Raw genomic sequence first — 27970 nt, forward strand, 5'->3', positions numbered from 1 at the left:
CAAATTGAGCTTGTATTGGATACTCAGTGTAGAAACACAGTTTTAATTAACCTGAAATACCTGTGCAGAAGTGCTTTCGTAAACCAGATGGTGTTTATCGATGAAATGATTATCCTGGAATTATTTCTCATTATGAACAGATTCCCTCATACAGGTGGTATACATTAAAATTAAGTTATCAAATTAAAGCAATTAGGAGTTATTACTTCCACAACATTTCAATGGAACATTTTTTCAGCGATTGCTAAATTTACCAGCCGTGTTATTGAAGTTAAAATGTGACAACCTGCCCCGACCTGACATTTAAGAAAAACGCTCTTGTCCTGAGGACACGGTTCAAATTTGCCTGTTTAAATTAGTTACTCTCGCCTTAATGTATGTCAGTGTGGTTTTATTGTGGTCACTTTAAAAAAAGATGTTACAAAAATATGATATTGAAATTTAGCTAGGAGGAAAGGATGCACAAAAATAATTCTACTTTAAGAAAGTACGTTTGAAACCAACAAACAAAACCATTGCAAGAGAAAACAAGCATTTGTGTAATTGGATTTATAACTTAAAAATCGCATAATTACCAAGATATGATGGTTTACATTCACAAATGTTATATATTCATACAAAAGGCTTGGGACTGCCTGACATTTGTACCAGCCCTAGAATCTGATATTTTGTTTTAATTGATATATGCATAGCACAGGTAAGGGATTGTTCTTTAGGTTGGGCTGCGTTTGAATAAAAGTACAACGGTGAGACAACTCACCCTCCGAGATGCGGATATCTTTGATGTTGCCATATCAAATTAAAATACTTTTTGCCTTTATCCTACAGTTAAACTGCCAGTCATCGGATCGCCTCAAACTAAAATGCAGCTAAAATGATTAATTAAGACATAACCACTCTAAAATGAACCGTTTAAAGTTCTCCTAATTAAATAAACGAGCGCGGAAGGTTTCGCTCTCTTCATTGTGTCACTGACGGACGTGAGCAAATGTGTTCAGAAGGGAAGTGTGCTACTTAAAGCCATGAATAAAGGCCGTTTCAGTCCGGCGGGCGACCCCTTGCCCACGTGTGTCAATCGCCAGCTTTGTTCTTGAAGTGTGAATTGAGGTGGCTATACATGTGATTTGGGGGTACATCATCCTCACAAAAGGCACACTTCTCTCGGCTGTTCATCTGTTGAGCGTCTGTCCCCGACAAGTCCGGGAGGTCTGGAGTCCAAAAAAGCTGGACATAGACAAAGGACAAGACAGCAATGAGGGCAATCATACTGACAAATTATTCATTTGTTAAGCTGGCATCAGATAATGATGGGTTAATAAAAGCCAAGATTAAACTATTCAACATGCATCTGTAACTCAAACTGCTCATACTGCAGGGTAAAATATTGCATTACTACGAAATATTATGCAAGTGAAATGCAAAACCTAAGGCCTTTATGTGACATGGTTGTGTTATAATAACAAAAACAATAACACTCACACACATGTATATATATTAGGGCTGTTGATCTTATTAATTATTTATAGGGGGAAATAATGTGTTAAAATTATCGCAATTTCACACATCCGCTCGAGACCTCATCATGCAGTTGATCGGTGACGAACATGACGGCTCTAAAATTCAAGATATTAGGGCAAAAATGCCCCTTTATGAGTTGTTGTCTCATATTTACTGCATGATATAGTTATGCGACATCACACGTGTAACAAGCGCAGTATCAAACGAGTGCTGTTTTTGTCCCGAGTGTAAATGTGATATTGATTTTATACAACGGTTCAATAAATAAGAAGTTAATATTGTATTATATCGGGTGAACCAATGATTCAATGGCCCAATCATAAAGAGAGACATTTACTTAATTCCTGAATGATTTAGCCATTTGAACAAATCAATGATTGCACGACTCAATGACTTACTCATTTAAACATTTACCGCCACCTACTGGCAGGTTTAGTTTATAATTTAGAGGATCATTTCATAAAAAAACCAACAATATTAATAAAAAACCCTTTAAAGATATAGTCCGCCTCAAAACTGTAATTCTGTCATCATTTACTCACCCTCATGGCCATTGAAGCCTGAAAGTTTATACGTGCTAAATTCAATGTTAAATTAAATATAATATTTCTTTCTAAAGCTACTTTTTGTAATGTCTATTTAACGCTTTTCTCATTTAATAATATATAATTTTAAATTATCTTTTGGGGATAATTTTCTCAGCCAAATTTGATTTGATTTGATTAATTACACATTGTGGTTATTAATTCGATTAAAATTAGTAAAATATATTAGGGCAGTCAAGCGATTAAAATTTTTAAATCTAATTAATTACGTGATTTAAAAAAAAAAATATATATATATAGCTTTTGCATTTTATTAAGATTTTCTGCTAGTGAAAAAAAGCGTTTCATTTTTACTTGTCTCACATTCTGGACATAGTCATAACCAAAACAACTGACTTCATAATCAATCTGTTATCACATATATTAAGATCTGCCCATTTGCAAACAGCACTGGGTTTTTTTTAAATGCCATGATGAAAAAAAAATTGCTCTTTTTTGCATGACACCAGATTTACACTTCATAATTTAGCCATTCCGTTCAAAATGTCTGTTTTGCCAACAACACTATTTTTTTTCATGCTCTTAAAACAGATGAGCTCAGGTATCTGCATTGCTTTTGAGCTCAAAGAGAGCAAAAAGAACAGTCCGGAAACAAGTGTAATAGTACAACAGCACAGAAGACGAGGTAATATGTGATATGTGGTAATATGTGTCTTAGCACATCCTAATTGACATCCTAAATGGAATAGCACCAAATTCCCGTGCAGATGTGAGCCTTGCATAATAGGTGTGAGTTTCGCGCTTCTCCATATGGACAGGTAAAAGCAATAGGATTCTTTTCTGTCTTCTTTATATGCGTTTAATTAGATTTCCGTTGCAATTTCACAAGCTGCAAATATATACAGTTGTACATATGCAACTTTACACATACACACCTCTTCCAGAATCTGTAAGATGTTTAGCATTTGCACAAGCTGTATAACAGATATTTATATATATTGCACAAGACAAGTTTTTTTTTATTTGAACATGATCATTTGGTTTACATATTATATCATGTGTCAAGAATAAGTGTTAAAATATTAAAACATTTAAATAATATAATCTAAAAACATTATGATCCCTATATTCTGTAAGGGGCATGTAAACCTACGAGAAGAACTGCATATAAAATTTAGCTTATGAATTTTGTGTAGTATAACATTCTTTTTAAAATATAATGTGTAGATTTGTCTAGTTTACATAGTATTCATGTTGTTCTAAAACCTAGTGAGTTGTATTGCTGAGTTGTATCTGCCTACATAGGCAGCTGCCTTTTAAGGGATTGTCACTAAAATGGAGCCTCACGCGTAACTAATGTGAAACGCTCCACATACGTAGCAAATATCACACTAATATGGCTTTTCAAACAAAGAGCACAGAATACTTAATTCAGTTTACTTCAATAGTTTGCTGTTAGCATGAGCTAACAACACAATATTATTAGCCACAGAATAAGCATAAAAATAAATACAGTAGCATACAAAAATACTGGGTAAAATAGAAGTAGACTGAAGTCTTTTTTTTAACACTTCAGGAATGAAATGCATTTAATGCATTAACACAATGCTCAACATCACAATGCATTATGGGATCGCCCATTCTACAAAGAATATACATTGCTGGAAAATAGGTTTATGCAAATAGGCATCATAATCATGCTGTTTACCTGTACCTTTGGCAGCATTTTAGGACATCACTTAACGTGCTCTAAAAGCAAAGACTAAGTATGTACTTAGATTAAGTAAAGCATAATATTAATGCATCTAGATTAAGTAAAGCATAATATTAATGCATCAAAAAGAACGGGTATCATTCACTAGATGTGAAAATATATTTTTTTTAAAACTCATGCTAACATTATGTTTTTGATGTCTGGCTTTAGAATAAGCGTTTAGCACATGATCTAGAAAGGTATAAGCAAAGACATTATGCTTTATGTTAATACTTAGGGAGCTGGCTAGCTAGGCGGCATTTAAAGGCATCATAGACACACCACTCACATGAATGCTACAGAAAAGTAGCCAGAGTAATTGGTGACATATTATATTACTTTCTATGCAAAAATTTGAAATAATTCAAGGAACAAAAACTGACAACAAATAGTTTTGTTTTTAGCAGAACGTTTGCTGGAATTTTCCCTAAAAACCAATGACCAAAGAATTTTGTCCGTAAACTTTCAGATTTACACCACTTCCTGTTGCATGAATCCGTTCATTTCCCGCACACTGTCATGAGGGAAAGATTTCACCTGTCCAGTGCCGACTGCTTCTGCAGCGCAAAGACTACGCTGTGGTAAACTGTGTTATTTATCAAACATCAGTCGTCTTTATTCATGGATAACAAAACAAAAAAGAGATGAGTGCATGTGTAATGATGTCGCTGACCAATGTACAGTGAACATGCATTTTAAAAAGACCATTATTTACCTCTCTTTTATTTTATTCTACCATTTAGAAAGACGGCCGCTAAACGCCGGATCTGGGAATGCTAAATTACCATTTCTGTTCAGAAAGAACCAAAATGAAAAACATTTTGAATCTAATGCCTTCTACAATATCCTGTTTAGTGGCAGCATTGCAAGTATTCTTTGCAGGCAATCCCAAAATGCATTGTGATAAGCTCACTACAAGTAAAAAGCACAAAAAAATTAGGTTAGACTTTATTTCGATGGTACACTTGAGACATTCTACTAACTATAAGTAACTACATGTCCATTAGCAGTAATTAGTAGACTATTAGTAGACAGATAGGTTAGGGTTAAGGGTTTGGGTTCAGGTTAGTAGAATATGTTGACATGTAGTTGCAAAGTTATAGTTAGTAGAATGTCTAAAGTGGACCATCGAAAATAAAGTGTTACCTTTTTAATATTTTATTTCAGTTAACATTTATTTAGTTTCAAGGTCATTTTATTTAGTTTTAGTTAATGATAATAACCCTGGTTTGCTTCTTTCCTTATTTTAATAGCGAAAACCATACTTGAGTTATTATTAGATCCATTTTTTTCCTAAGAATTCTAAAACTTAATTTGGATTAACTTGATTAAAAACCTTTTCAAGGGTTATAAGTTGAGAGAAAGGTCATAAAAAACAATACCTATTGAAAGAGATACACTCTAAATAAAGATGGACAAACTTACAGTTTCAGAATGCTATGTATTTCTATGCTTATGAACCAAATTCTTAGATCAAGAGATTCTGAATGAATCACTTCTCTGCATTGCAGTTTGGTTTCTCCCTTTGTAGGCAGTATACACAAAGGCAGCTTTTAAGGCATAAAAATCATCTTTTTTGAGTGATATTAGTCAAATAAAATTCTGCAATGTTTCCAAATTGAACCTGACTGGGTTGTGAATCATCTTAAAAAACGTCTCTCAGATCACTTAAGATGTGTCCTAAATGTCGCACTATACACTACATACTTAAAACAATACTATGCAATACTTATGTACTAATGTACAATACTTATGTCGTATTGCACAATGTACTTATGCAATACGTACTCAACGGTGTAGTGTATGAATTTTATAAGGTTATTTGTTAACACTTTACAATAAGGATCATTAGTTAATGAAATAACAATGAGCAATACATTTGTTACAGTATTTATTAATCTTTGTTAATGTTAGTTAATAAAAAATCCAGCTGTTCATTGTTAGTTCACAGTGCATTAACATACGTTATTAATATCAAAGGTTGTATTTGTTAACATTAAAGTAAATGCTGAAATTAATATTAACTAAGATTTATAAATGCTGAAGAAGTATTGTTCATTCTTAGCTCATGTTTATTAAGGTAGTTAACTAATGTTAAATAATGAACCATATTGTAAAGTGTTACCGGTTATTTTGTCATTCAACATCCGTCTGTTAGCTCTTCCCCCTATGCTGCGTAATTAAAGCTGCGACAGTCGAGTGCGTGAAGTGTCCAACATTTGTGCATCATCCGGGAATTAAAATACTTTTTCTAGTTGGAATTTACAGTGTGAACACTCCTCGCTCTATTTATACTGCAAAACGTCATAGTCATAGAAATGGGACGCACCTTTAGATTTTTTGTTCGTACAATTTGACCTGTCCTACACCATGCCATGTTGAAATTGACCTATGGCTAAGCCACGCCCCCTCCACTCACTCGCACAAACAATCAACATTCGGTGACAGGCGCTCCGGCAGCTGTCACAGTAGGAGACATTTCACAGGAGGCAGTTGATGATTTTTGGAGACAGAAAGATTATATAGATATATATTTTGGTAGAAAGTCGTCTAAAATGTTGTGCTTCAATATGTAATTAATGGTTCATGATCAAATTAAATATGTACAGGCCTAAGTTGCATACGTTTCCAGGACAAGCCTTTTTACCACCTTTACCAAGAGTACCTCTCCGTTAGTTTGGTGCTACAGTATTTACATGAATCATTTGTTATCTCGGTTATTTATACGTTAATGAAGCTAAGTGACATGATGTACAACGCAGCTAGAAGCTAACGTTAACGTTTTCTAATGTTAGGCTAACGTTACGTTAGAGATGTTAAAGATAACGTTCAAATATGTTGTTGACTTAAGAACAGATGTAGACATCCTTTTTTAATTTATCCATGTTTAGTTGGTGTTGTGGTATACCGCATAACTTAATCCAGACACTTATCTCGGTCGAGATGTGGCTTAATTTGGAAAGGGTAAAAAATACACGCCGTCACCCAGCCTCTCGGGATACCTAGTGTCGGAGTTGCGTGTACTCCATGAACAACGTTTGACAATTTTAAACTTAAAATGACCAGAAAAAACATATAAAAACGAATGAAAACTGACTAACTGCAATGCATTTCAATGGACAGGGAAGCAGAGAATGTCCGAGTGTATTGGGTTAGCTATCCGCACTGTGATTGGCTCATCGCATTTGGGGGCGTGGCTTAGCCATAGGTCAATTCTTAATAAGGATATCAGCGAACTTTCAAGGGATCCTGGGTGTGAATGTCCATCTTACCTGTTGGGGTCCTCGTACATTTTCGTGTGAAGCAGAAGATGCTGATGCAGATGTGTGAGCTGACGAAGAGGGGGCGGAGTATGAGGAACAAGACTCCTCCCTCATTGTGTGCAATTGGTGTCCCAGGTCCAGTCTGTGCAGAGGCAGGTCCACCCGTTTATCCGGTGTACTGTTGAGAAAGTCGTACTCGTCGTCTGTGTTTGGGGGAAACTTCACACTCAGGCCGCTTAGGGAAAGGTGGTCAAAAGAGGAGTTGACTGGAACTGCGCCACGTGATGCGAGGGACGCAGAGTTCGAGGATTCGTCGACCTCTGACCTCAGCGGTGAGGAAAACGGCACCTCGGCTTGTTCTGCCATGTCGTCGGTGCACTGGATGGGCATGGAAAACTGCACTGGAATCAGATAGGAAATCAACAAAACATTTATGTTATTTCAGTCAGGACAACTTTGAGAATGAAATTTATTGACAATCTTTGGATTTGGCGAGAGGCTTAGGCCGTGTGTCCACCAAAGCGTTTTTTCACGCAGCTGGTGTATTTTTCCAAATGTTTTCAATGGGAGCGCCGCGTTTTTTAAACGCCATGAGCGTAACGAGGCGCTGAGTTTTTTTTCACGCTGAGGCGCCCGGCGTTTTTTACTGGTCGGCGAGAGTTGAAGAATGTTCAACTTTGGGTAAAACGCAGTGCTCATCACTGTCACTTTTTACCCAACCGTCCAATCACAGTGGAGGAGGAAGGGACTAATATCACACCGACCAACTGCCACATTCCGCTTGTTCAACGTCAACAGATGACAACAACAAGCATAATAAGGAAACAAAATAATTTAAAACAAAAGCCAGAGAAAATACGTTACATTGTATCGACATTTTAATATAGAATCAACACAGAAACAACATATGTGTGAAATGAGATACTAGTAACACTTTCGCGGATATTCCGTATCATAACAAGCAAAGTGTCTCAACTGAAAAAAAAAAAAATGCTGCTCTGCCAAAACGCTCTCAAGCGCCCATAGCTAGGTGTTTTCAGCAGGCTAAAAACGGTTTGGTGGACACGCGGCCTACTAGACAGGTTGAGATTCATCCTTGAGACACAAATCCCCCAAGCCTTTTTAATAACCAAATGTTTCTAAGCATATTTACATTTACATTTATTCATTTAGCTGACGCTTTTATCCAAAGCGACTTACAATTGCTATATATGTCAGAGGTCGCACGCCTCTGGAGCAACTAGGGGTTAAGTGTCTTGCTCAGGGACACATTTGTGTCTCACAGTGGATTCGAACCCAGGTCTCTCACACCAAAGGCATGTGTCGTATCCATTGTGCCATCACCACCCCATACGTTACAGAAAGAGATACAATGATTACGTACATAGAGTTTCTATACAGAATCCAATGCTCTATTATGAAGATGCTAGGAGGTAAAGGGGTGGAGGTGGGTGTAAATGTCTGTGCGACAGACTGTGGAGCATTCATTGAATGACCTTAAATACTATAGTTAATCAGAGAAGGTGGAGTAACAAATCAGCTGAGCGTCAGCTCATATTGTTTAGCGATCAGTGGTCTGGCTGAACTACTCTTGAATTCCATTCGATCACTCCAACTATTTGTCTAACACCAACGCTCATATCATGAAAAACATGGCAACATTTTTAACATTAGTTTACGTGAACTAAACAAAGAACAATACTTCCATAGTATTCATTATTCTTAGCAAATGTTGAAAATGACATGAACACATTATTAAAATCAAAAGTTCTATCTGTTAACATTAGTAAATTACCTTTAAACTAACATGAACAATTGTATTTTTATACATATTTTTTTTGTCTCCATGTTCACCTTTCTTTAGAGTGTAATGTTGCTGTTTGAGCATGAAAAAGCTCTGAAGCGTGATCTGAAGCGTAACTCTCCAGCGTGAGTTATTCTCTAAATCAGTGTCACTGTTTCTGAACTCCCTGAAACGCCTCCATTGTAGTCTTGAGTTTCTTCCAGGAACGAACACGTCACAATATTCCTCATTTAAATAATTCATACGCAGAATAAAGGGGCGGGGCCTGGTTAGTTAGATAGTAGTGTGTTGAAACGTGCGGTTTTGGTAAGGGGCGTGGCATTTCCCCAAACACGCTCGAAGCATTTGAGCAATCACAACACACTGATCCAGCCGACCAATCAGAGCACAGTGTGCTTTTCAGAAGGAGGGGCTTCATAGAGACAGGAACTAAACAGGGGTGCGTTTCCCATACAACGATGTAACTCGCTTCCTAACTACCATAGTACGGTGCATTGTGGAAGAAATCAGCTAGCTAGTCACGAATGTTTCCTGAGCGTATTGTTGAAAAAGTCGTTCAACCACATTGGTTAATGATGTCACGCAGGTGGTGGAGTAATTATAACGTCTTTTAATGAATCCATTTGAGATCGAATTAATGCCAGATTATTTGCTATAATGGACATTCACTTGGCATCTGAGGACCAATTCTCCTTTTTTCTCAGTTATTTTGCTTTATTTCCTGATTCATTCATAGGCTCGTTCTAATGTACTAGAGCACGTTCACACATGCGCACTCTTCAAAAACGGTGCTTTAAATCTCTTGACAAACTAAAACACGTAAATGACATTTGTATATATTCAAAATAAAAACATATAGATATTACTGGATGTCAGCTTGCTTATTTGGCTCAAGATAAGGATTTATTGAGTCCACATGTCATGCAAACAAGAAACTATGCTTCTCAACACAGTTTGAGAGCTGTCGTTCCAAACACACAACTTTGTGATGCGGTTTGAGAACGTTTTTTATGGGTTCTGGAAACACTGACTCGTTGAACTACGCTAAAAACGATGGAACTTGCGACCATAGTTGGCATTCGAACATTCAAGCATGAAAACCTACTCTAGTAAAGCCCAGAAACAAAATCAAAAGAGGCGTAATAGGTCCTCTTTAACAAACATTATCAAAGAAAAAAATATATATTGCTCGTTGTTAGTTCATGTTAGCTGATGCATTAATATTATCAAATGTACAGTGGTACTATTTACCACACTTACACATCATAATGCCTATTGTGATAGGTGCATTTTTATAAGTCACTCTGGAGTTTCCTATAAGCAATTATGTAAATGTATTGAGAGTTTTCAAGGAGAGTGACGTCAAATCTCTGAAAGACAATTGTGAAATAATCAGTACTTATGGTACATGTGTTATGTATTTCCAGCATCAGAAACAAGTTTCTGGTCCAAATCCAACAAAACTTGGAGCAAGAAATTACACTTAAAAATGATTGCTTTAAGCTCACTTTGCATAGAAGTGTTTGCTAAATGAACAAAATAAATATCTATTAATCTAGCATTAAGAGGAACACAAATGGAAACGGACAAGCCTCATGTAAATGGTGGAGAAAAGTCTCACATTTTCCCTGCAATCAGAACCAGATCGAAGATAAACTGATTGAGATTTAGTATCAAGGAACAGCTCTGAATCAAGCATTTTTCTCTTGTCAATCTCTCTCTCGCTCATATAGATACGAGTGCATTAGTATGCAAATGCAAAGAAATCACAGCAGTGATATGGACACCATGCAACACTGACTATTAATGAGGGACTCTGTCAATTTTAGCACCAAACAATGCAGTGAGAATTGCTCTACCATAACAACTGTGTCAGCCGCTGCCACTGCAAGAGCAATTAAAATCAACTACAGACAGAGCTCGAAATTCACCTCCAGTGCTTCCTGATCAAAGTCTGTGAAGGCACGTGGAGCTAGTAATGTAACATATCATGAAATCATAATCCTCGTACATGATGGAGGCATTTTATTAAAAAGGCAGCATGTCTGAGATCATTGTGAGAAAAAGGACTATTATTATTTATGACTACTATTTTGAAATTTTGTGTTCCATTCTTCAGCGAAACACAAAAGATGTTAGGCAGAATGTTTGAGCTGCTCTTTTCCATAAACAAAAGTGCAGATTTATACTGTAAAGCCCCAAAAAGGGCACCATTAAAGTACCAAAAGAGTATGATATTATATGATTTGTGCACTATATTCTAAGTCTTCTAAAGTCATTTTATGTGAGGATTGGAACAGACCCAAAGTTAATGAACTCTGACAGGCTGAACTCTCACATTTGTGTTCAATTCAAAAGCATCGTTTGACATCATTGACTACAAACAGAATTCATTCTCGCATGGGAATGCATTCATTTTAAACGTGCACAACCGCAAATTAAATTTGAGAGCTATAAAAGAGAAGAACATCATATGGTTTCAGAAGACATAAAATATAGCAATATATTCAAAGTCTAAAACTGACAACACGTACGAGCTTGAATTTGTAAATCACCACCCACTATCATTGAATACAAAACAGAAGCTTATACATGATTCAGCATAAGATCTCATTTGTCTTCAAATATAATCCAAAGGTCAACAACACTAGGGTGAATAAATCATAACAACATTTCAATTCCGGGTGAACTATATAATCTTGAAATGAAAGCATATATTCATTTTTAAATAGTTAGATGGATCTAGTTGCGTAGTTTATCTGACCTCAAAGGTTATTTCCATAATCACTCAACAATTAACCTGACAACATATCCACAGTGATGCCACTAAATCTACTGTTATTTCTACTGTGACCAAAAGGACGTTGCATTTTTAAAAACAAGAATTACACAATACCAGTGTTGCAGGCAGTTGCCAAAATGTAGTTATTATGGTCCCTAAAGTTTTTTTTTTATTACATGACAAATACTGATATTACAGTATGGTTTTCCAGAAGCCCTAACCATGAGTATGAGCAATAGTATCAGCTATTAGTAATGCTTGCCTTAGCAAACACTCCTAATTGCGTTTAATATACGTATGGACGTTCCATGGGGCAAAAACACACCGTCCTTTCTGCATGCTTTCCGTCATGCAAACACGTCCAAAAATACATCTCACTGGCGTATTGTTTTCCAAGTGATTTCACAGAGGACACGTAATTGTGTAACAGTGTGCTGCTTCAAAACAACATTTATCAAAGTGATAATTGAACACGCTCATCAGCTCAGACTATTTTAATGCTGCATGGAGGTCAGAGGTCACTGGAGCAAAAAGCCCTCACACCATGGCTTTGCGTGGAGTATTTCTGCTTTTAATTGTGTGAAAGAACAAACAATGAAATGTGTAATTACTAGTATGCTGCATTACACTACTAGCTATGTAATTACTAATTTGTTGTGACATTTCTAAAGTAATTCATTTCATTTGACCTAATTTAATTAGAATGGGAAGAAACGCACTTGGGTGAGGTGGTATAACAGCTATAATTTAATAAAGGATATTAGTCAGAAATTTCAAATTAGGTTCTAAAAAATGATTTTACCATTAGTGGTCTCATTTCCTCTGTGTATTCTCCTCAGGTGATCTTTCTGCCTTCTGGTTAGAGTCCGGATCCTCTGGAAAGTCCCCTGGATTTCCTGCCAAGTGTCCAGAAAATTCTCACTAATCGAAAGAGAAAGAAAAGTCAAATATCTGGCTGGGCTCTTTCAAAATAATAATGCTAATAAAAAAACAAAACCAGCGTTAAGATTAGGAAAACAAATAACTTAATCCAGAATATCTAGTTACTCACACTTCACTGGAAAGGAGCTTTTTGGAAACTGTTTTACTTCATTTAAATATCATAAAATATGAATGGCATAAAACTTAATATAAATACATAACTAAGTAAATAACTAAACTAAGTAAATAACTGAACTAAGTAAGTAACTAGCTAAGTTAATAACTAAACTAATTAAATAGGCAAACTAAGTAAATGACCAAACTAAGTAAATAAATAAATAGGCAAACTAAGTACACATCCAAACTATGTAAATAACTCAACTAAATAACTAAAGTAAATAACTAATTAAGCAAACTAAATAAATAACCTAAATAATTAAACCAAGTAAATAACCAAACTAAGTAAATAAATAAATAGGCAAACTAAGTACACATCCAAACTATGTAAATAACTAAACTAAATAAATAACCTAAATAACTAAACCAAGTAAATAACCAAACTATGTCAATAACTAAACTAAGTAAATAACCTAAATAACTAAACCAAGTAAATAACCAAACTATGTAAATAACTAAACTAAGTAAATAACCTAAATAACTAAACCAAGTAAATAACCAAACTAAGTAAATAACTAAACTAAGTAACTAGCTAACTAACTAGCTAAGCAAATAACTAAACTAAATAACCAAACTAAGTAACTAGCTAAGTAAATAACTAAACTAAGTAAATAAATAACTTTAATAACTAACTATATATGTAAAAAAACAAACAATATAAAAGCTTTTAGTGCCTTATTTATTGCTTTCAACATAGCAATTCCTCATAAAATGTAATTTATCAATAAAAAGTAATTTCATTTAGCATCAGGTGCCATCTTTCTGCTAGAATATCAAGTCCTGACATCTAATTTAAACGTGTTGGTTTCTATACATTGCAGCCATTTCTATGAGGTGTAAAGCTGGAACACTGTATTGACCAATCAGCTTCCAAGACAAGAAACATTAGATTTATAATGTGTTCATTATGTGTATAATGTGCATATTGCGTATTCAGTGCATTTTCTATATGACTGCAATGTTGGAGACCACATACAACGTATGTTCACCCACTACTAAACTTGTGGACCAAAAAAACGTTCATAACGAGGGCATTTTACCACATTATTTTAAGTATCTGGGACACACTTTTCACTTTTGGTGACATAAACCCTGGTTAACTTAAGTTAACGCAAACATGCCTTAACCCATAAAGTATAATGCCCCACTTCTGAATGTCATTCAACATGTCATGTATATACGGTATAAGTAAATACAGACATGTTCATCTCCCCTCGTTGCAAACTGATGCCACATCAACTGAACGGCATTAGTATTTCACGAGCACAGGGTATCAGGGGTGTTGTTTTTGGATCAGTTTGAATGTTATTCAGATTTTATACAAGATATATTCTGCAAGAACAATACTGACCTGCTAATTCCAATAAACAAACTTAACAGAGTTGTTAATAAGTTGTTTTGGTTTAAGTTTGAATCATTAGACTGGGTGCCTAAGGGACTGAAGTGCAAAATCCTTCATTAAAATTTTCAATATTTTGTAAAGTGATATGATTCATCTACCTCTTCATTTCGCCTGGAGGAGATATTGTATGGGGAAGCATCGCAGAATACTCTGTGGGTTCGTTTATCTGCACAAAAACAAACAGAAGAGAAAAAAATATGGCTACAGTATGTCAGCACATAAATTCAAAAATAACACAAACATATTTCAATTCTACTTCTCTAAATGCATGAACAAGCTGTACTGAAAACTATAGACCTCAGCTGGATGAATAAAAAAAAATAATAGAAATAATATTTTTCTTAAGATCATTAAGACTTTTCTATTGTGATTTAATTTCATAATTTCATAACAGCTTCATCACACATTCTGTGCATTTTGCATCTGATTTTCTTGCACTTTCCGTTTCCATTAATATTTTACTTTATTGCATATATATATATAATTTTGTTTTTTATATATAAAAGGCAGCACAACAAATCTGTAACATTAAATAAAAAATACGTTTTTGCATTACGGTAATGAGAACTGCCGTGAAAATATGGTTAATTGTTGTGAAAATCATGTCTGAATCTAAAGGGGTTCGAATGATTCGCCCAGCAGAAAATACTTTAAAAAGACCATTAAAAGGTCTGTTCAATTTCACAAAAAACTACATACTCCCTTAATTATGGCACCTTTGAGTGAATTTGCTACAGAATAACATACTTTGTTGCATTTACAGGTTAGCCTCACTATAGATTTTGAATAGAGGCCATTATCTACCCAAGATTAGGTTCAGGAAAAGGAGAAAGTTGCCATTTCAAACTGATATGTCTATAGCTTTCAGTAACAGTCATCTAAAAAAGGTGACACCTCTTTCATAAGAGAGAACTCAATTCTCGGTGCCGGTGCTACACTGGTTAGAGATCTGGTCGAGCACAGGAAAGTGTTATGCTCTACTGCCCCCTGTGGGTTTAAAACGTGTGTGCGATTAAAACAATTGAGAAGAATTATCACACTGGATTCAATTAGAGAAACATTCTCACTATGGACAGATAGCGATGAAAAATGATATCAAACTGTGAAGAGAGAGAACTACATCTTTTTCACACATTTCTCACAACTTAACCCTCGAGTGAACTGTGGATAACTAGCAAAGCACTGCAAACTCAGCTATTAGGTTTGTCTGTGCTTACAGGCGGTTAACAATGAGAACACAATATAAAGTCTGGAGGGTCTGGGGTCACGGTCAGAGAAGTCCTTTCAGAACAATTACATCACAACCAAATCTGCATTTGCACAATAACTGAGAAAGAAAGAAGAAGAACAAACAACAACATGGTGCATATCCTTGTGTTTGGACAAAGTGTTGCAGGGGGAAAAGAAAAACTCTGAAATCAAACATTGTCCGGAGTCACATCCCTTTATATGGACATTAAGAGAAAACACACACCAGGAAATGGTTAGTCCTGAGGGGACTGGACGGGTTGTCCGAGCGATGATCGCTAGGTGACAAGCTTTCTACTTCCTTTTTTCTGTACGCAGGCTCGCAGACCTCCTCTAAAAGAAAAAAATGCAAAAAAAGAAAAGAAAAATAGGGCCACATTATCAGTCAAACTCATCAACAATACCAACATTTGACAACATTTGAACACTCATCAAATCAAAGCATGCATGTGACTGGCAACACTTGTGTACTTTTGCATGCCAAAATAACACTTGCATACTGAGCATGTAACATACTATCTAATTTAATAATCTAGTATGTGCATAAACTGGTTATAAATTATATTTAAAGTTGTAATAATAATACTATAATATCATTTACATGCATTACGATGGGCATAATGCAGTTTGTTAAATTGTCTAATGCTTTCTCAGTCTATTTATAGTCCTACAGACAGCACAAGTTTGGTCTATAGTGCATACAAAGAAAATTCATAAGTTTTATGTTTTACAACATATGAATACAGAAAAGAAATGAGCAGGAATTACTTCTAAACATTTTTCATCTTATATCGAGTATGTCATGTAATGCTTTCTTGATTCTTAATTCTTTCACTCAGAGGATGCAATAAACAACCCATTTTTATTGTTACATATTAAAACATATTGTATATATTTATATTCTATATAAAGAGTGTGACGATGTAAATGTACCCTTATTTAAATATATTATGCATTTACTTTATGTATTATATATATATTTGTATATATACATTATTTTCTTAATTATAAATATTGCCTTAATCCTTTGTTTTATTTTCAGTCAGAAATATGGATACACTCGAATTAATTTACATGTAAACTCTTTGATCTAAAGGCTTCTGCTTAAATGTTTGGAATTTGTTTTCTTGACAAAAAAATGGTGTCCACATAAAAATTCCTTTACAAATATTTTTTAAATCCCCTAATGACCGTAGAGAATCTAGACAAAGGGTGGCGATTTTGAAGAAGTAGGAACATGAGATAGTTCCCATATTTCCCTTTGTGTTACTTCAGTTTTAATGACTGCACTATTATATTAAACTGTACACACCTCATTACTGTATTATGATTATTTCCACATTTTCTCCTTGTGATGCTTCTAAGTTGATTTACAGACAGCTGACTCTGTTTTATACAGCAAATAAGGTGTGTGTAAAGAGAAATCCCCATTTCTAACCTGATGCATGTTTACGAACTGAACTGAGCTCAGCTTTAAGATGTAAGATGGTCTTCGCCTGCTCTTCTATCTTTCTCTCCAGTATCTGAGTGTGCCGTTGATACTGCTCGCTCTGCAAAAGCAATGGGTTCACGTAAGTGTCTGTCTGTCCAAATCTCATGCTAACAAACTGATTCAAATAAAAGACTTCTGATGGAACTGATAGTTCACAAACGCCACCTTATGCTGAAGTTCCTTTCTGGCCGACTCTTTCTCAATAGACACATTTCGGTACGCTTCGAAGGCTTTGTTGAGCTGCTCACTGATGTTCCTGTCCATTCCCGGGCCTTCAGTAACATGCCGGACGGGTGGTCCCGGGCCCTCGTCCCAGGCCCACACAAACCCCTTCTTTAACTCAGAGGAGCGAGATTAGCACCAGACCTGTCAGTAACAGCTAAAAAAACACACACACACACACACACGCACACACACACACAAGCTTCATCAACACTGCTAGAGCTACTAAAAGCATAAAATGGCAGTTTAACATCGCATATTTTGCCAGCATCACGTGAATATCACATTAACTTAATAGCGTGACAAAAGCCACTGAGTGAAAGTCCTGTATTTTCCAGCATATACATACAGCATTATTTATATTAAATTACAAAACATAAAATAACTAGTTCTTCAGGAAACCATTTTAAAATGTATGAAGGCACATTTGGTTTAGAAATGTTTCTTTCCCTCCTTTCAATCTTATTTGTACTAGGCCCCCACCGATATGGATTTTTTGGGGGCGATTCCGATACCGATATATCGGCTGATATTATTTATTTATGTGTATATTATAATACAGTAGCAATATTATTTATGTGTATAATATAGTACAGTACATTTCAAATTGCAAACCTCACTTGTGTGCTGAAGAATAAACACATTTTTTTGAAGAATAAAAATGTTAACATAAAACAAGAATAAAACATGATGTATTCAGTTAGATTCAGTTTAACTTTAGTATTTAGTCTTGCCAAACATGCAGAGATTGTAATAAATGCAACACTTATAAATGCACAAGGAATAATTTAATGTCACTTTAAAATGCCTGAACAAATTTCACTTCTGGGTCTATGGGGAGGCCGGGGCTAATTGTCATATGTTTATATTTCTCAGGCTAGATTTGTGTTTTAAAGCCCATTTCTAAATGGATTCAAACCTTAAAGTCTAAGCTACCAAAAACCTTTCGAACATTTTCACCATTACTGCCAAGGGAAAACTAAAACACAGCTCATGACACACTTTAGCAAAGCGAGGTAAGTTGTCACAATGGGAACTTGACATTTAACAACCTATTTTAAGCTTTTCTTACACATACAATTCATGAGAAAGCAGACAAGTAAAAGGCAACTTTCTAAATATCACATATATATTGTATAAAAATCACCATATATATAAAACACGTGACATCCAGCCCTAATCTAATCCCTTAAATAAACAGTTTAACATTTCAGTTCAGACCATTCAATAGTGACTATGGCTGTCTATTGTTTCACTTGTTAGCAAACATAGACAAAACATGATGATATTGTAACGTAACTTTGGAAGACAGAACTCACAATGTGATTGAAACCAGAACAAAAACATTTGTGAAACTGGATTTCTGACTCAAAAGAGTTATTGAGATACCTTGTGACAGCTAGCCCCGGCCTAAATACTATAACAAATAATGTGTTTCAAAACAGTTTTCTAGAAACAGAGCCAGCAAACTTCATACATTAAGAAAACACTCTCATTATTAATAAAACAAGTAAATCAACAGAGATATAGCACAATAACCCAACCAAACTACCCAATGACCAACTAAAAGCAAAAGCGATCCGTCAAACACTCTCATACCTCAACACAGTGAAGTGAATGGAGTTAGTGCACTCATTAGTGTACATCACTAGCGTCTTACCTTCACTCCAAAACAGCCCAAACGCATAATCTTAAAAGCAGTCTGGACATCGCGACGGTGATACACGTATATTTACGCGTTTAACGGGAGGAAATGAACTATTTTGTACAAATGGACATTTTGTATGTTTTACAATGAGCTGGAACTTCCCTCGGGGAATCCCCGAGCGCCTTCGGCTTCCGCTCGCTGCGGCTCAGCCAATCAGAGCCGAGTGTGTTTTTGTGCCAGTGTGTGCGCGCGCGAGTGCGTGCAGTGGGTCTGTTGAAATGTGCTTGTGTATCCAGTATGATCTTCTGGAACACGAAATAGCATGTTCATATACTTTTTTTGTTATTGTTTTGGCGTTACAAATGTACACGATTGTTCACTCAATTGAAATTAACATTATTTGAATGCATAGCCTAGTTTTTTACACAGATGTTAAACATTCTTTTCTTTCTTTCTTTTTGAAAATTAGTTGAGTACTGAAGTATACAAGAATAATTGTAGAAAATGTGTCTAAAAATGTCTTTAACAATGAATATCTGATAGGCATACACAAAATATACAGTGACGTAATTCTATTTGTTTTTATTTTTGTAATTTTTATTTTATCATGAAGATAATTTTTTTGGCCTAAATGCCCATCCTTGTATATCCATGTTTGCATTGTTGCCACTTTGTCAATTCTAAAATAATTCGGTTACACTTTATTTTAAGGTGTCATTGTTACAGTGTAATTATATATTTAAGTACTGAGTAATATTAAGCAAGTACATGTACTTACTATAGGGTTAGGGTAGGATTAGGATTTGGTTGAGGGTTAGTTGCATGTAATTATGCATAATTTACTGTTATTACTATGGTAAGTACATGTAACATATGTAACAAGGACACTGTAAAATAAAGTGTTACCAATAATTCTAATATATTCTGTATATTCTGTGCATACTATATTATACAGACTAAACACACACACACACACACACACACACACACATACAATATATCCATCATTCTCTCTCTGTCTCTCCCTCTCTCTCTCTCTCTCACACACACACACACACACACACACACACACACACACACACACACACACACACACACACATACAATATATCTCTCATTCACTCTCTCTCTCTCACACATACACACACAAACACACACACTCTCTCTCTCTCTCTCTCTCTCTCTCTCTCTCTCTCTCACACGTACACACACGTGCGGGCACAGTCACTCACTCACACTCACACACACACACACACAATATATCCATCATTCTCTCTCTGTCTCTCTCACACACACACACACACACACACACACACACACACACACACACACACACACACACACACACAAACACACACACACACTCACTCTCTCTCTCTCTCTCTCTCTCACACACACACACAGACACACTCTCTCTCTCTCTCACACACGTACACACACACGCGCGCGCGCACAGTCACTCACTCACTCACACTCACACACACACACACACACACACACACACACACACACACACACACTCTCTCTCTCTCTCTCTCTCTCTCTCACACACACACACACACACACACACACACGCGCGCGCACAGGCACTCACTCACACTCACACACACACACACACACACACACACACACACACACACACACACACACACACACACACACACACACACACTCTCTCTCTCTCTCTCTCTCTCTCTCTCTCTCACACACACACACACACACACGTACACACCAACTCCCACACAAACACACAGGCACACAAATAACTGAAGTTATAAGGTTACACGTCAACCATCAAACTTCCCCTCTTTTAAAGTAAAGAAACATTCCATTTGAAATCAACAAAACTGTCATAATGACAAAATCATAATTCTTTCAGGAAGTGAACTTTTCAAGAACAAATAAATGTACGTTATCTTATTTTTTTCGTGTGTTTGTCAGCTAGGAGGCAAATTAAGATCTGAAAGCACATACTGTACATGGCACAATGCAATTCATTAACCCTACAGATCTGATCATAAGAATCACGTTACCATAAGCTTACATAAAGTGTCACAGGACCAGTTTTCTATTTGTGCAGATGAATGTAAGGCATTTCCCCATGCAGTCACTCAAACAGAACGAAGGGCTCAAGTAACAAGTGTCACATCCTGTCTGCACTCATTTACACACCACTGAGAGCTTCGCCATCAACTAGACGTTCAGTGCATCTGATTAGTAGCTAATAGCCTATGTTGCTACTCTCATTAAGTAAGCATTATAAAAGCAGTTTGATTCATTGGCGAATAATTGCGTTCATTCATAGTGAAAGCACTGTTGATCGCCCTCGATTGCGGATTTCAACTGATACAAAAAAAAAGCATTTCGTTGCACTTTGACCTCTTCGGCCTGCAGAACTTTCAGCTCAACATTCAGAATGTAAACAAAACCGGACACACTGGATGTAATGTCAAAAACTGACCTCTAGATGGAAGTGTTACTCGTGTTTGCATCAAACAGGGTGATTACAGTTCACTAAAACTGAAACTAAAACCATAAAACAACTACTTGAAATAAATAAACACTAAAAAACGTATTTTATGTTAGCTAGTTGCAAGACAAAATTTTCATTTAGTTTAACTTGATGTGCTAAAATAATTAAAACTGAAATAAAATTAATTAATACAACTATTAATATTTAAGAAAAACTAATAAAAAAATAAGGAAAAACTTACAACAAAATTACTAATATTTTAAATAAAATTAAAATGAAAGGGTATGAAAAACTAAAACTACAAAAACAATTAAATATGAATAAAAACTACAATGAACTACAATAAAAACACAAAAGTCTACATGAAGAGAAGATATTTGTCCACAGATCTCATGCAGATATTTAAGCCATTTAAACAGAAGTTTGTTCATGTTTAGATTCACATATTTGGATAAATCATCATTTATACTTATAAGATAAACAAATAAGATAAAACATATAAACAACAAGATAAAAAAGGCTAGATATAGGGGCCAGTGTTGCTTTAATATCATTGAGATACTAATATAATTTTTTTATTAGTTTTATTGTTTATTTTAGTTCATGTTTTACTAATATGTTGTGTTTTTTGTTATTTTTATTTGTATTTTACAATATGTCTTCATATTTTTTATTCATTTTTATTATAGTTTCAATAATAATAATAATGTTTTATTATACAGCACTTTCCATTGTTCAAGAATGCTTTACAAAGTAGATAGATACAATAAGAAAAAAATCACAGTAATATTGTATGTAACAATAAGAGACAATAGATAATAATGACAGACAATATTATGCAGAGAAGTAGAATATTACAAAATAGAAGATTAAAGCAAAGATAATACAAGATAGTAAAAGGCCATTAGATAGACAGGGTAACACAAAGCAGCAGCATAGAGTCATGAGAGAGATACAAAACTCAACTTACGATTGGTAACATTCAGAAATCAAGTGGGTTTTAAGTAAGGATTTGAATTCAGAAATATTAATAATCCAGTACAGTGACAGCAGAGGAAGGGAATTATATAGTTTGGGTGCAATAACACTATGATCTACTTCCCATAGAAGAGAGTTGACACCGAGGGACAGAGATAAGGTCAGATTCAGATGACCGAAGTGATCGAGTCGGGATGTAGGGGAGAAGTAGATTACAGAGATAGATAAGAGTCAGGCTTCAATGATTTGAAAGTGAGCAGTATTTTGTACTTGATACGATAGGCCACCGGTAGCCAGTGGAGATCGAACAGAATAGGGGAAATATGGGCAGAACTAGTTTTCTTGCAGCAGAGATTTGAATGTATTGCAGTCTGGCAGGGGTGGTGATGGAGCAGTGGATAAGACACATGCCTTTGGTGTGAGAGACCCGGGTTTGAATCCACTGTGAGACACAAATGTGTCCCTGAGCAAGACACTTAACCCCTAGTTGCTCCAGAGGCGTGCGACCTCTGACATATATAGCAATTGTAAGTCGCTTTGGATAAAAGCGTCAGCTAAATGTAAAATGTAAATGGCAGGAAAACCAATGAAAAGGGCATTGCAGTAATTATGGGATGAAATGAAAGCATGGATTTCAGCGTCTTTAACACCAAGGGACGGAGCTTGGTAATAATGATGTGATAATGTGACGTAAGTGAAAGAATGCAGATATGGTGAATGAGTTGTAATGAGCTTCAACGGTGAGAGAGGAATAAAAAATAACAGATTTTTACAGTGTGGGGTTTGATGAGAGTACCAGCAATGTCAGTAGGAAATTTACTTGTGAATGAAGGGGTTCCAGTAATAACGATTTCAGTCATGTCCATGTTTAGTATCAGAAGATCGGAGTTGAGACATTCTTTTATATCAGATATGATCAATTTGAGTAGAACAGGCGTACACATATTGTATATCTGGTAGTCATCAGCGTAGAAATGATAATTAAAACCATGTTCGATGTAAGATCCAACCAAATGATGAATAATAATGGACCTAGGACGGATCCCTGGGGGACACCTTGCTTCAGGGGGACAGTCGGAGATCTAAAATCCTGCATTGAAATGTAAAATTTTCTATCAGACCACAAATAGCCACATCCGAGATGTCAGAAATAAGTAAATCATAGTAGACAGTGTCAAAGGTGAGTAGTAGAAGTATTGAGAGAGAGCCAGAGTCACCACAAAGTAGTAGTAGGTCAATCACTACCTTTACAAGTACAGTTTCAGTGCAAAAACCAGATTGAAAGGGATCTAAGAGGTTATTTTCTATTTAAAAGACTGAAGCTGGGAGGTAACAGTACTCTCCAATTAATTTGGCAATAAACGGTAGATTTGAAATGGGACGATAATAAGATAGGATTTAGGGGTCAAGGTTGGGTTTCTTGTGAACTGGGGTAACTGCTGCAATTTTAGTTTCTTTTGTAGATTAAACTAAATTAAGTTAACTAAGTTTTTAATGTTCATTTTATTCTAATTAACAAACATTCTTTAGTTTTATTTCAGTAACCCTGATATAGGCTGTACAAATTTTCAACAAAACATATATCCCTACACTGCTTAAAAATTCTCAGTGCATGTTGACAAACAGGAATAAAGAAAAGTGTTGTGTTTTGGGAGAACATGAAATCAAGGGCCTTTCATCCCAAAGGGCCTTTAGCACCATAGCACCTTATAAAAAGTATTACATTTAGTTAAAATCAATCGGTTTTTGAAACTGATCCAGTATTAGGAGGGTAAAATATTTCCAGCATGTAACCGGTCATGCAACTCTGCATTCCTTGCATTCTTCAGATGAGACACCGTCTGCATCCCAAAGTATTCTTCCCATATAGTAGGTGAAAAACAGTATGTGACAAAAGAAGTATGCCCGAATTCACAGTAGCAAAAAGTACCCAGATGACCTACTACTTCTGGCGAGATTCTGAAGTGTGCTTATGATGGACAGTTTACTATCCCATGAGGCCACAGGAGAGGATTTGTGAATGCAATGAAACTGACGCTGGTAGGTCACATGATAATGACAACATATAGCGAGTGTACACTCGGATTACACTCATACCACACAAACTCATTCTATATACAGTATAACATACATTTGTAGCAGTCGTGAAGTAATTTCTTATTCAAAATAAGTACCTACTCAAGAGAGTATGTGATTTCAGACACACCAAAGAGTATGTATTTACCATCACATGAGACGTGTGCGCATGCATTAATGTATGACTTCAGTTTTTTCTGCTGTGTGTTTCTCTTCCTTTTTTCTATGCATGACAACCCTTTTTTGCTTTGTTTATGCCTTGTTTTTTGTCTGTTGCATATTAATTGGCTTTTCAGGTTTATTTCTCGTCTCTGTTCTCCCAGGGCCAGATGCACAGCCTAAGGCGACTGTTTAGACAAGTGTTTCCCATGTAAGTAGTTACAACCTGGTAAATAATTCAAGATGCAGTTTGCATGTTCAGAAAGGCATTTACATTCACAGCACTATGATGTTGCTGCTTTTGCAAAGAAAATTAGGTCATTTTCCCAGAGACTAAATAGCTTGAGCCTGGCCTTGGATTGAAGCACACTGTCAATATTAATTCACCATTGAAAATCCTATTTTGTTCTGGGAGTAAATCTGCTACCAGCTTTTACAGTATAAATCCATATGCATTGTTCAAATTCTCCTTCTTTTGTAGGATTTCCTTTGAGTTTGAGGAGTTGTGAAAGCTGTCAATAGCAAGAATGACAGATACAATGGGAAAGTCTCCAACAAACAGCTTTTCAAGGAAGGTACGACGAAGACGAAGAATGTGCCCCACCTCGGCAGAGAGTGAGACGCCGCCTTAAGACCAAACGTTTAAACAACACACACTCCACACATGCTTGACATTCCTGTCTCACACTGACATCTCACTAAAAGATCTTTTCTTCTTTCTGACAGGATGTAGATTCAATCATAGCAGGCTGCTATTTGATGGTAAATGCATTCCCCTGTACATACCAGCATATAGACTACACTTCTCAGTTTCGGTGAATTCAGGCTGTGTGGATGCTGGTAACTATATAAATGCCCATGAGTTTTTCTTGTTGTAACTCACAGAGACTTTCGTTATCAGGTTGTGCTGCAGAAATGACAACATTTACATCTCTTTAAGCAATGTTGCAAATACTTTACTTGCAGATTATATAATATAAATTAAATAAAATGCCAACTTAAAAGGATAGTTCACCCAAATATGAAAATTCTGTCATCATTTACTCACCCACAATTTGTTCCAAACTGGTATGAATTTATTTCTTCTGCTGAACACAAAAGAAGTTATTTTGAAGAATGTCGGTAACATGTCGGTATTTACTTCCATAGTGTTTTTTTCTCCATCTGTTATTACCCATATCTTCAAAATATCTTCTTTTGTGTTCAGCAGAAGAAAGAAATTCATGAGGTTTGGAACAACTTGAGGGTAAGTAAATGATGACAGAATTAAATTTTTGGGTGAACAATATCATTAATAATACACACCTAAAGATGCAGTAAGCGATTTCTAAGAAACGATTTTGAAATTTAAAATGTACAACTAAACAAACAATTTTGTGAGACTATGTGCTAGATGTCTGTTCTGTGTGTGAGCTGAAAAAAATACTTTGTACATAGTCCTAATTGTGTTTAAATAGGAGGAAAAATATAGTGGATCGAACCAATCAGATCAACTGATCAACACTGTTGTAGCCATTCAGCAGTAGGGGGCGTGTCCACTCATGATGGGGGGGAGAGAGAGCGAGCCAATCAGCAGTAGGGGGCGTGTCCACTCATGATGGGGGGGGGAGAGAGAGCGAGCCAATCACCAGTAGGGGGCGTGTCCACTCATGATGGGGGGGAGAGAGAGCGAGCCAATCAGTAGTAGGGGGCGTGTCCACTCATGATGGGGGGAGAGAGAGCGAGCCAATCAGCAGTAGGGGGCGTGTTCACTCATGATGGGGGGGGAGAGAGAGCCAATCACCAGTAAGGGGCGTGTCCACTCATGATGGGGGGAAAAGAGAGCGAGCCAATCAGCAGTAGGGGGCGTGTCCACTCATGATGGGGGGGAGAGCGAGCCAATCAGCAGTAGGAGGCGTGTCCACTCATGATGGGGGGGAGAGAGAGAGAGCCAATCACCAGGAGGGGGCGTGTTCACTCATGATGGGGGGGAGAGAGAGCGAGCCAATCAGCAGTAGGGGGCGTGTCCACTCATGATGGGGGGGGGGAGAGAGCCAATCACCAGTAGGGGGCGCGTCCACTCTTGATGGGCGGGAGAGAGAGAGAGCCAATCACCATTAGGGGGCGCGTCCACTCTTGATGGGGGGGGAGAGAGAGTGAGCCAATCAGCAGTAAGGGGGCGTGTCCACTCATGATGGGGGGGAGAGAGAGTGAGCCAATCAGTAGTAAGGGGGCGTGTCCACTCATGATGGGGGGGAGGGAGAGATCGAGCAAGCTGGACATTTGTAGAAAGAGGGAGATGGATGAGATATTACCAAAAAGAAAAAGGTCAGAGGAATATAACTGGAAAGAAGCTGGAACCCGGGTTCATATTGGAAAAGCTTTCCAGTGCAGGAGAGAGACGTTAGCGAGCAGGAAGACCTAAAATCGGACGCTGAGGTTGGTTTTAAACATTGGTTTTGCTATGTTTCTCAGAACCGAGATATGCGGTTGTTGTTGTTGAATCACAGCTGAATCATCCATGCTTGCGTGAGCTGTCTGATGCACCAGCTGTTGTTGTTGCCTGTGTTGCAGAGCGTTTGATATTTTGGGGGCGGAGCAATGAAGGGAGGGGTGTGTTTGTTTGGTTATTGATGTAAAAAATCAACAGTGCTTCTCAGAAATCGCTTACTGCACCTTTAAGTACAAGGTCAAATTAAAAGTTTTACTTATATTTTAGTATAAGGAGTATATTTTAAATCAGTTACACCACAGCAGCAAAATTAAAGTCTTGACATATTTTATTATTATTATTTAATCCTCAATTAGATTCACAATGTTACTAAAGTTCCCAACTTTGCAAACCCAGCAATGATCTGCTCGTGTTGATAATGGTCCTGGAGTCTCCAGCAGGTGCATCTGACGCCTCGACAGTCTGAGACGCCACCCTGAATAATTCATTGAAGTACTGGGATAAATTGTGAGGTGAGCTGGCTGGTCTGGCTCTCTAAAGCAGGCGTATTTCTTTTTGTGTTGGCATGAATGGTAATGTGTCCAAATGACTATTTTAGTGCTGCTACATTATTATATACCTTTGTTGCATTCATGCGTGTGTGTGTGTGTGTGTGTGTGTGTGTGTGTGTGTGTGTGTGTGTGTGTGTGTGTGTGTGTGTGTGTGTGTGTGTGTGTGTGTGCGTGTGTGTGTGTGTGTGTGTGATTCAATGGATTCTGCATTCATGGATGTTCCTCTTAACAATAAATACAAAAATATTTATTCATTATTTATTTTGATTTAAAGATTGATTTGATTTTGAAGTTAAAAAAAGCTTAATATATATGAACATTTTAAATAAACACAGATTTAGAAAAAAAAATGTTTTTTATTTATAAATACAGTAAATATAATTTATTATATGTATATTCTCACTACATAAAAATCCAATGCATAAATAAATGAATAAAATCAAAAATATTTTAAATAAATTAAAAACACATTTCAAAAAATATATATTTCATAATGCATGAATATAAATTACTTTATATTAATATAC

General features: G+C 36.3%; 2 protein-coding genes across 2 annotated transcripts in view; both read right to left on the bottom strand.

Annotated features, from left to right (window-relative positions):
• Positions 1-27970, bottom strand: part of tanc1b (tetratricopeptide repeat, ankyrin repeat and coiled-coil containing 1b) — a 533291-nt gene that overhangs the window by 64919 nt on the left and 440402 nt on the right. The window lies entirely within an intron of this gene.
• tank (TRAF family member-associated NFKB activator) lies at positions 375-19002 on the bottom strand. Its single transcript, XM_077216942.1, has 8 exons — positions 18788-19002; positions 17071-17284; positions 16852-16963; positions 15640-15746; positions 14264-14331; positions 12468-12586; positions 7089-7480; positions 375-1224 (listed from the first exon to the last, which is right to left on the bottom strand). The coding sequence occupies exons 2-8, from the start codon at positions 17167-17169 to the stop codon at positions 1072-1074; spliced, it is 1050 nt and encodes a 349-aa protein (XP_077073057.1). The 5' UTR covers positions 17170-17284; positions 18788-19002; the 3' UTR covers positions 375-1071.

The sequence above is a fragment of the Siphateles boraxobius genome, unplaced genomic scaffold, assembly GCF_051911475.1.
Source record: "Siphateles boraxobius isolate OS27281-9 unplaced genomic scaffold, OSU_SipBor_1 7, whole genome shotgun sequence".
In the NCBI taxonomy this organism is placed as follows: Eukaryota; Metazoa; Chordata; class Actinopteri; order Cypriniformes; family Leuciscidae; genus Siphateles; species Siphateles boraxobius.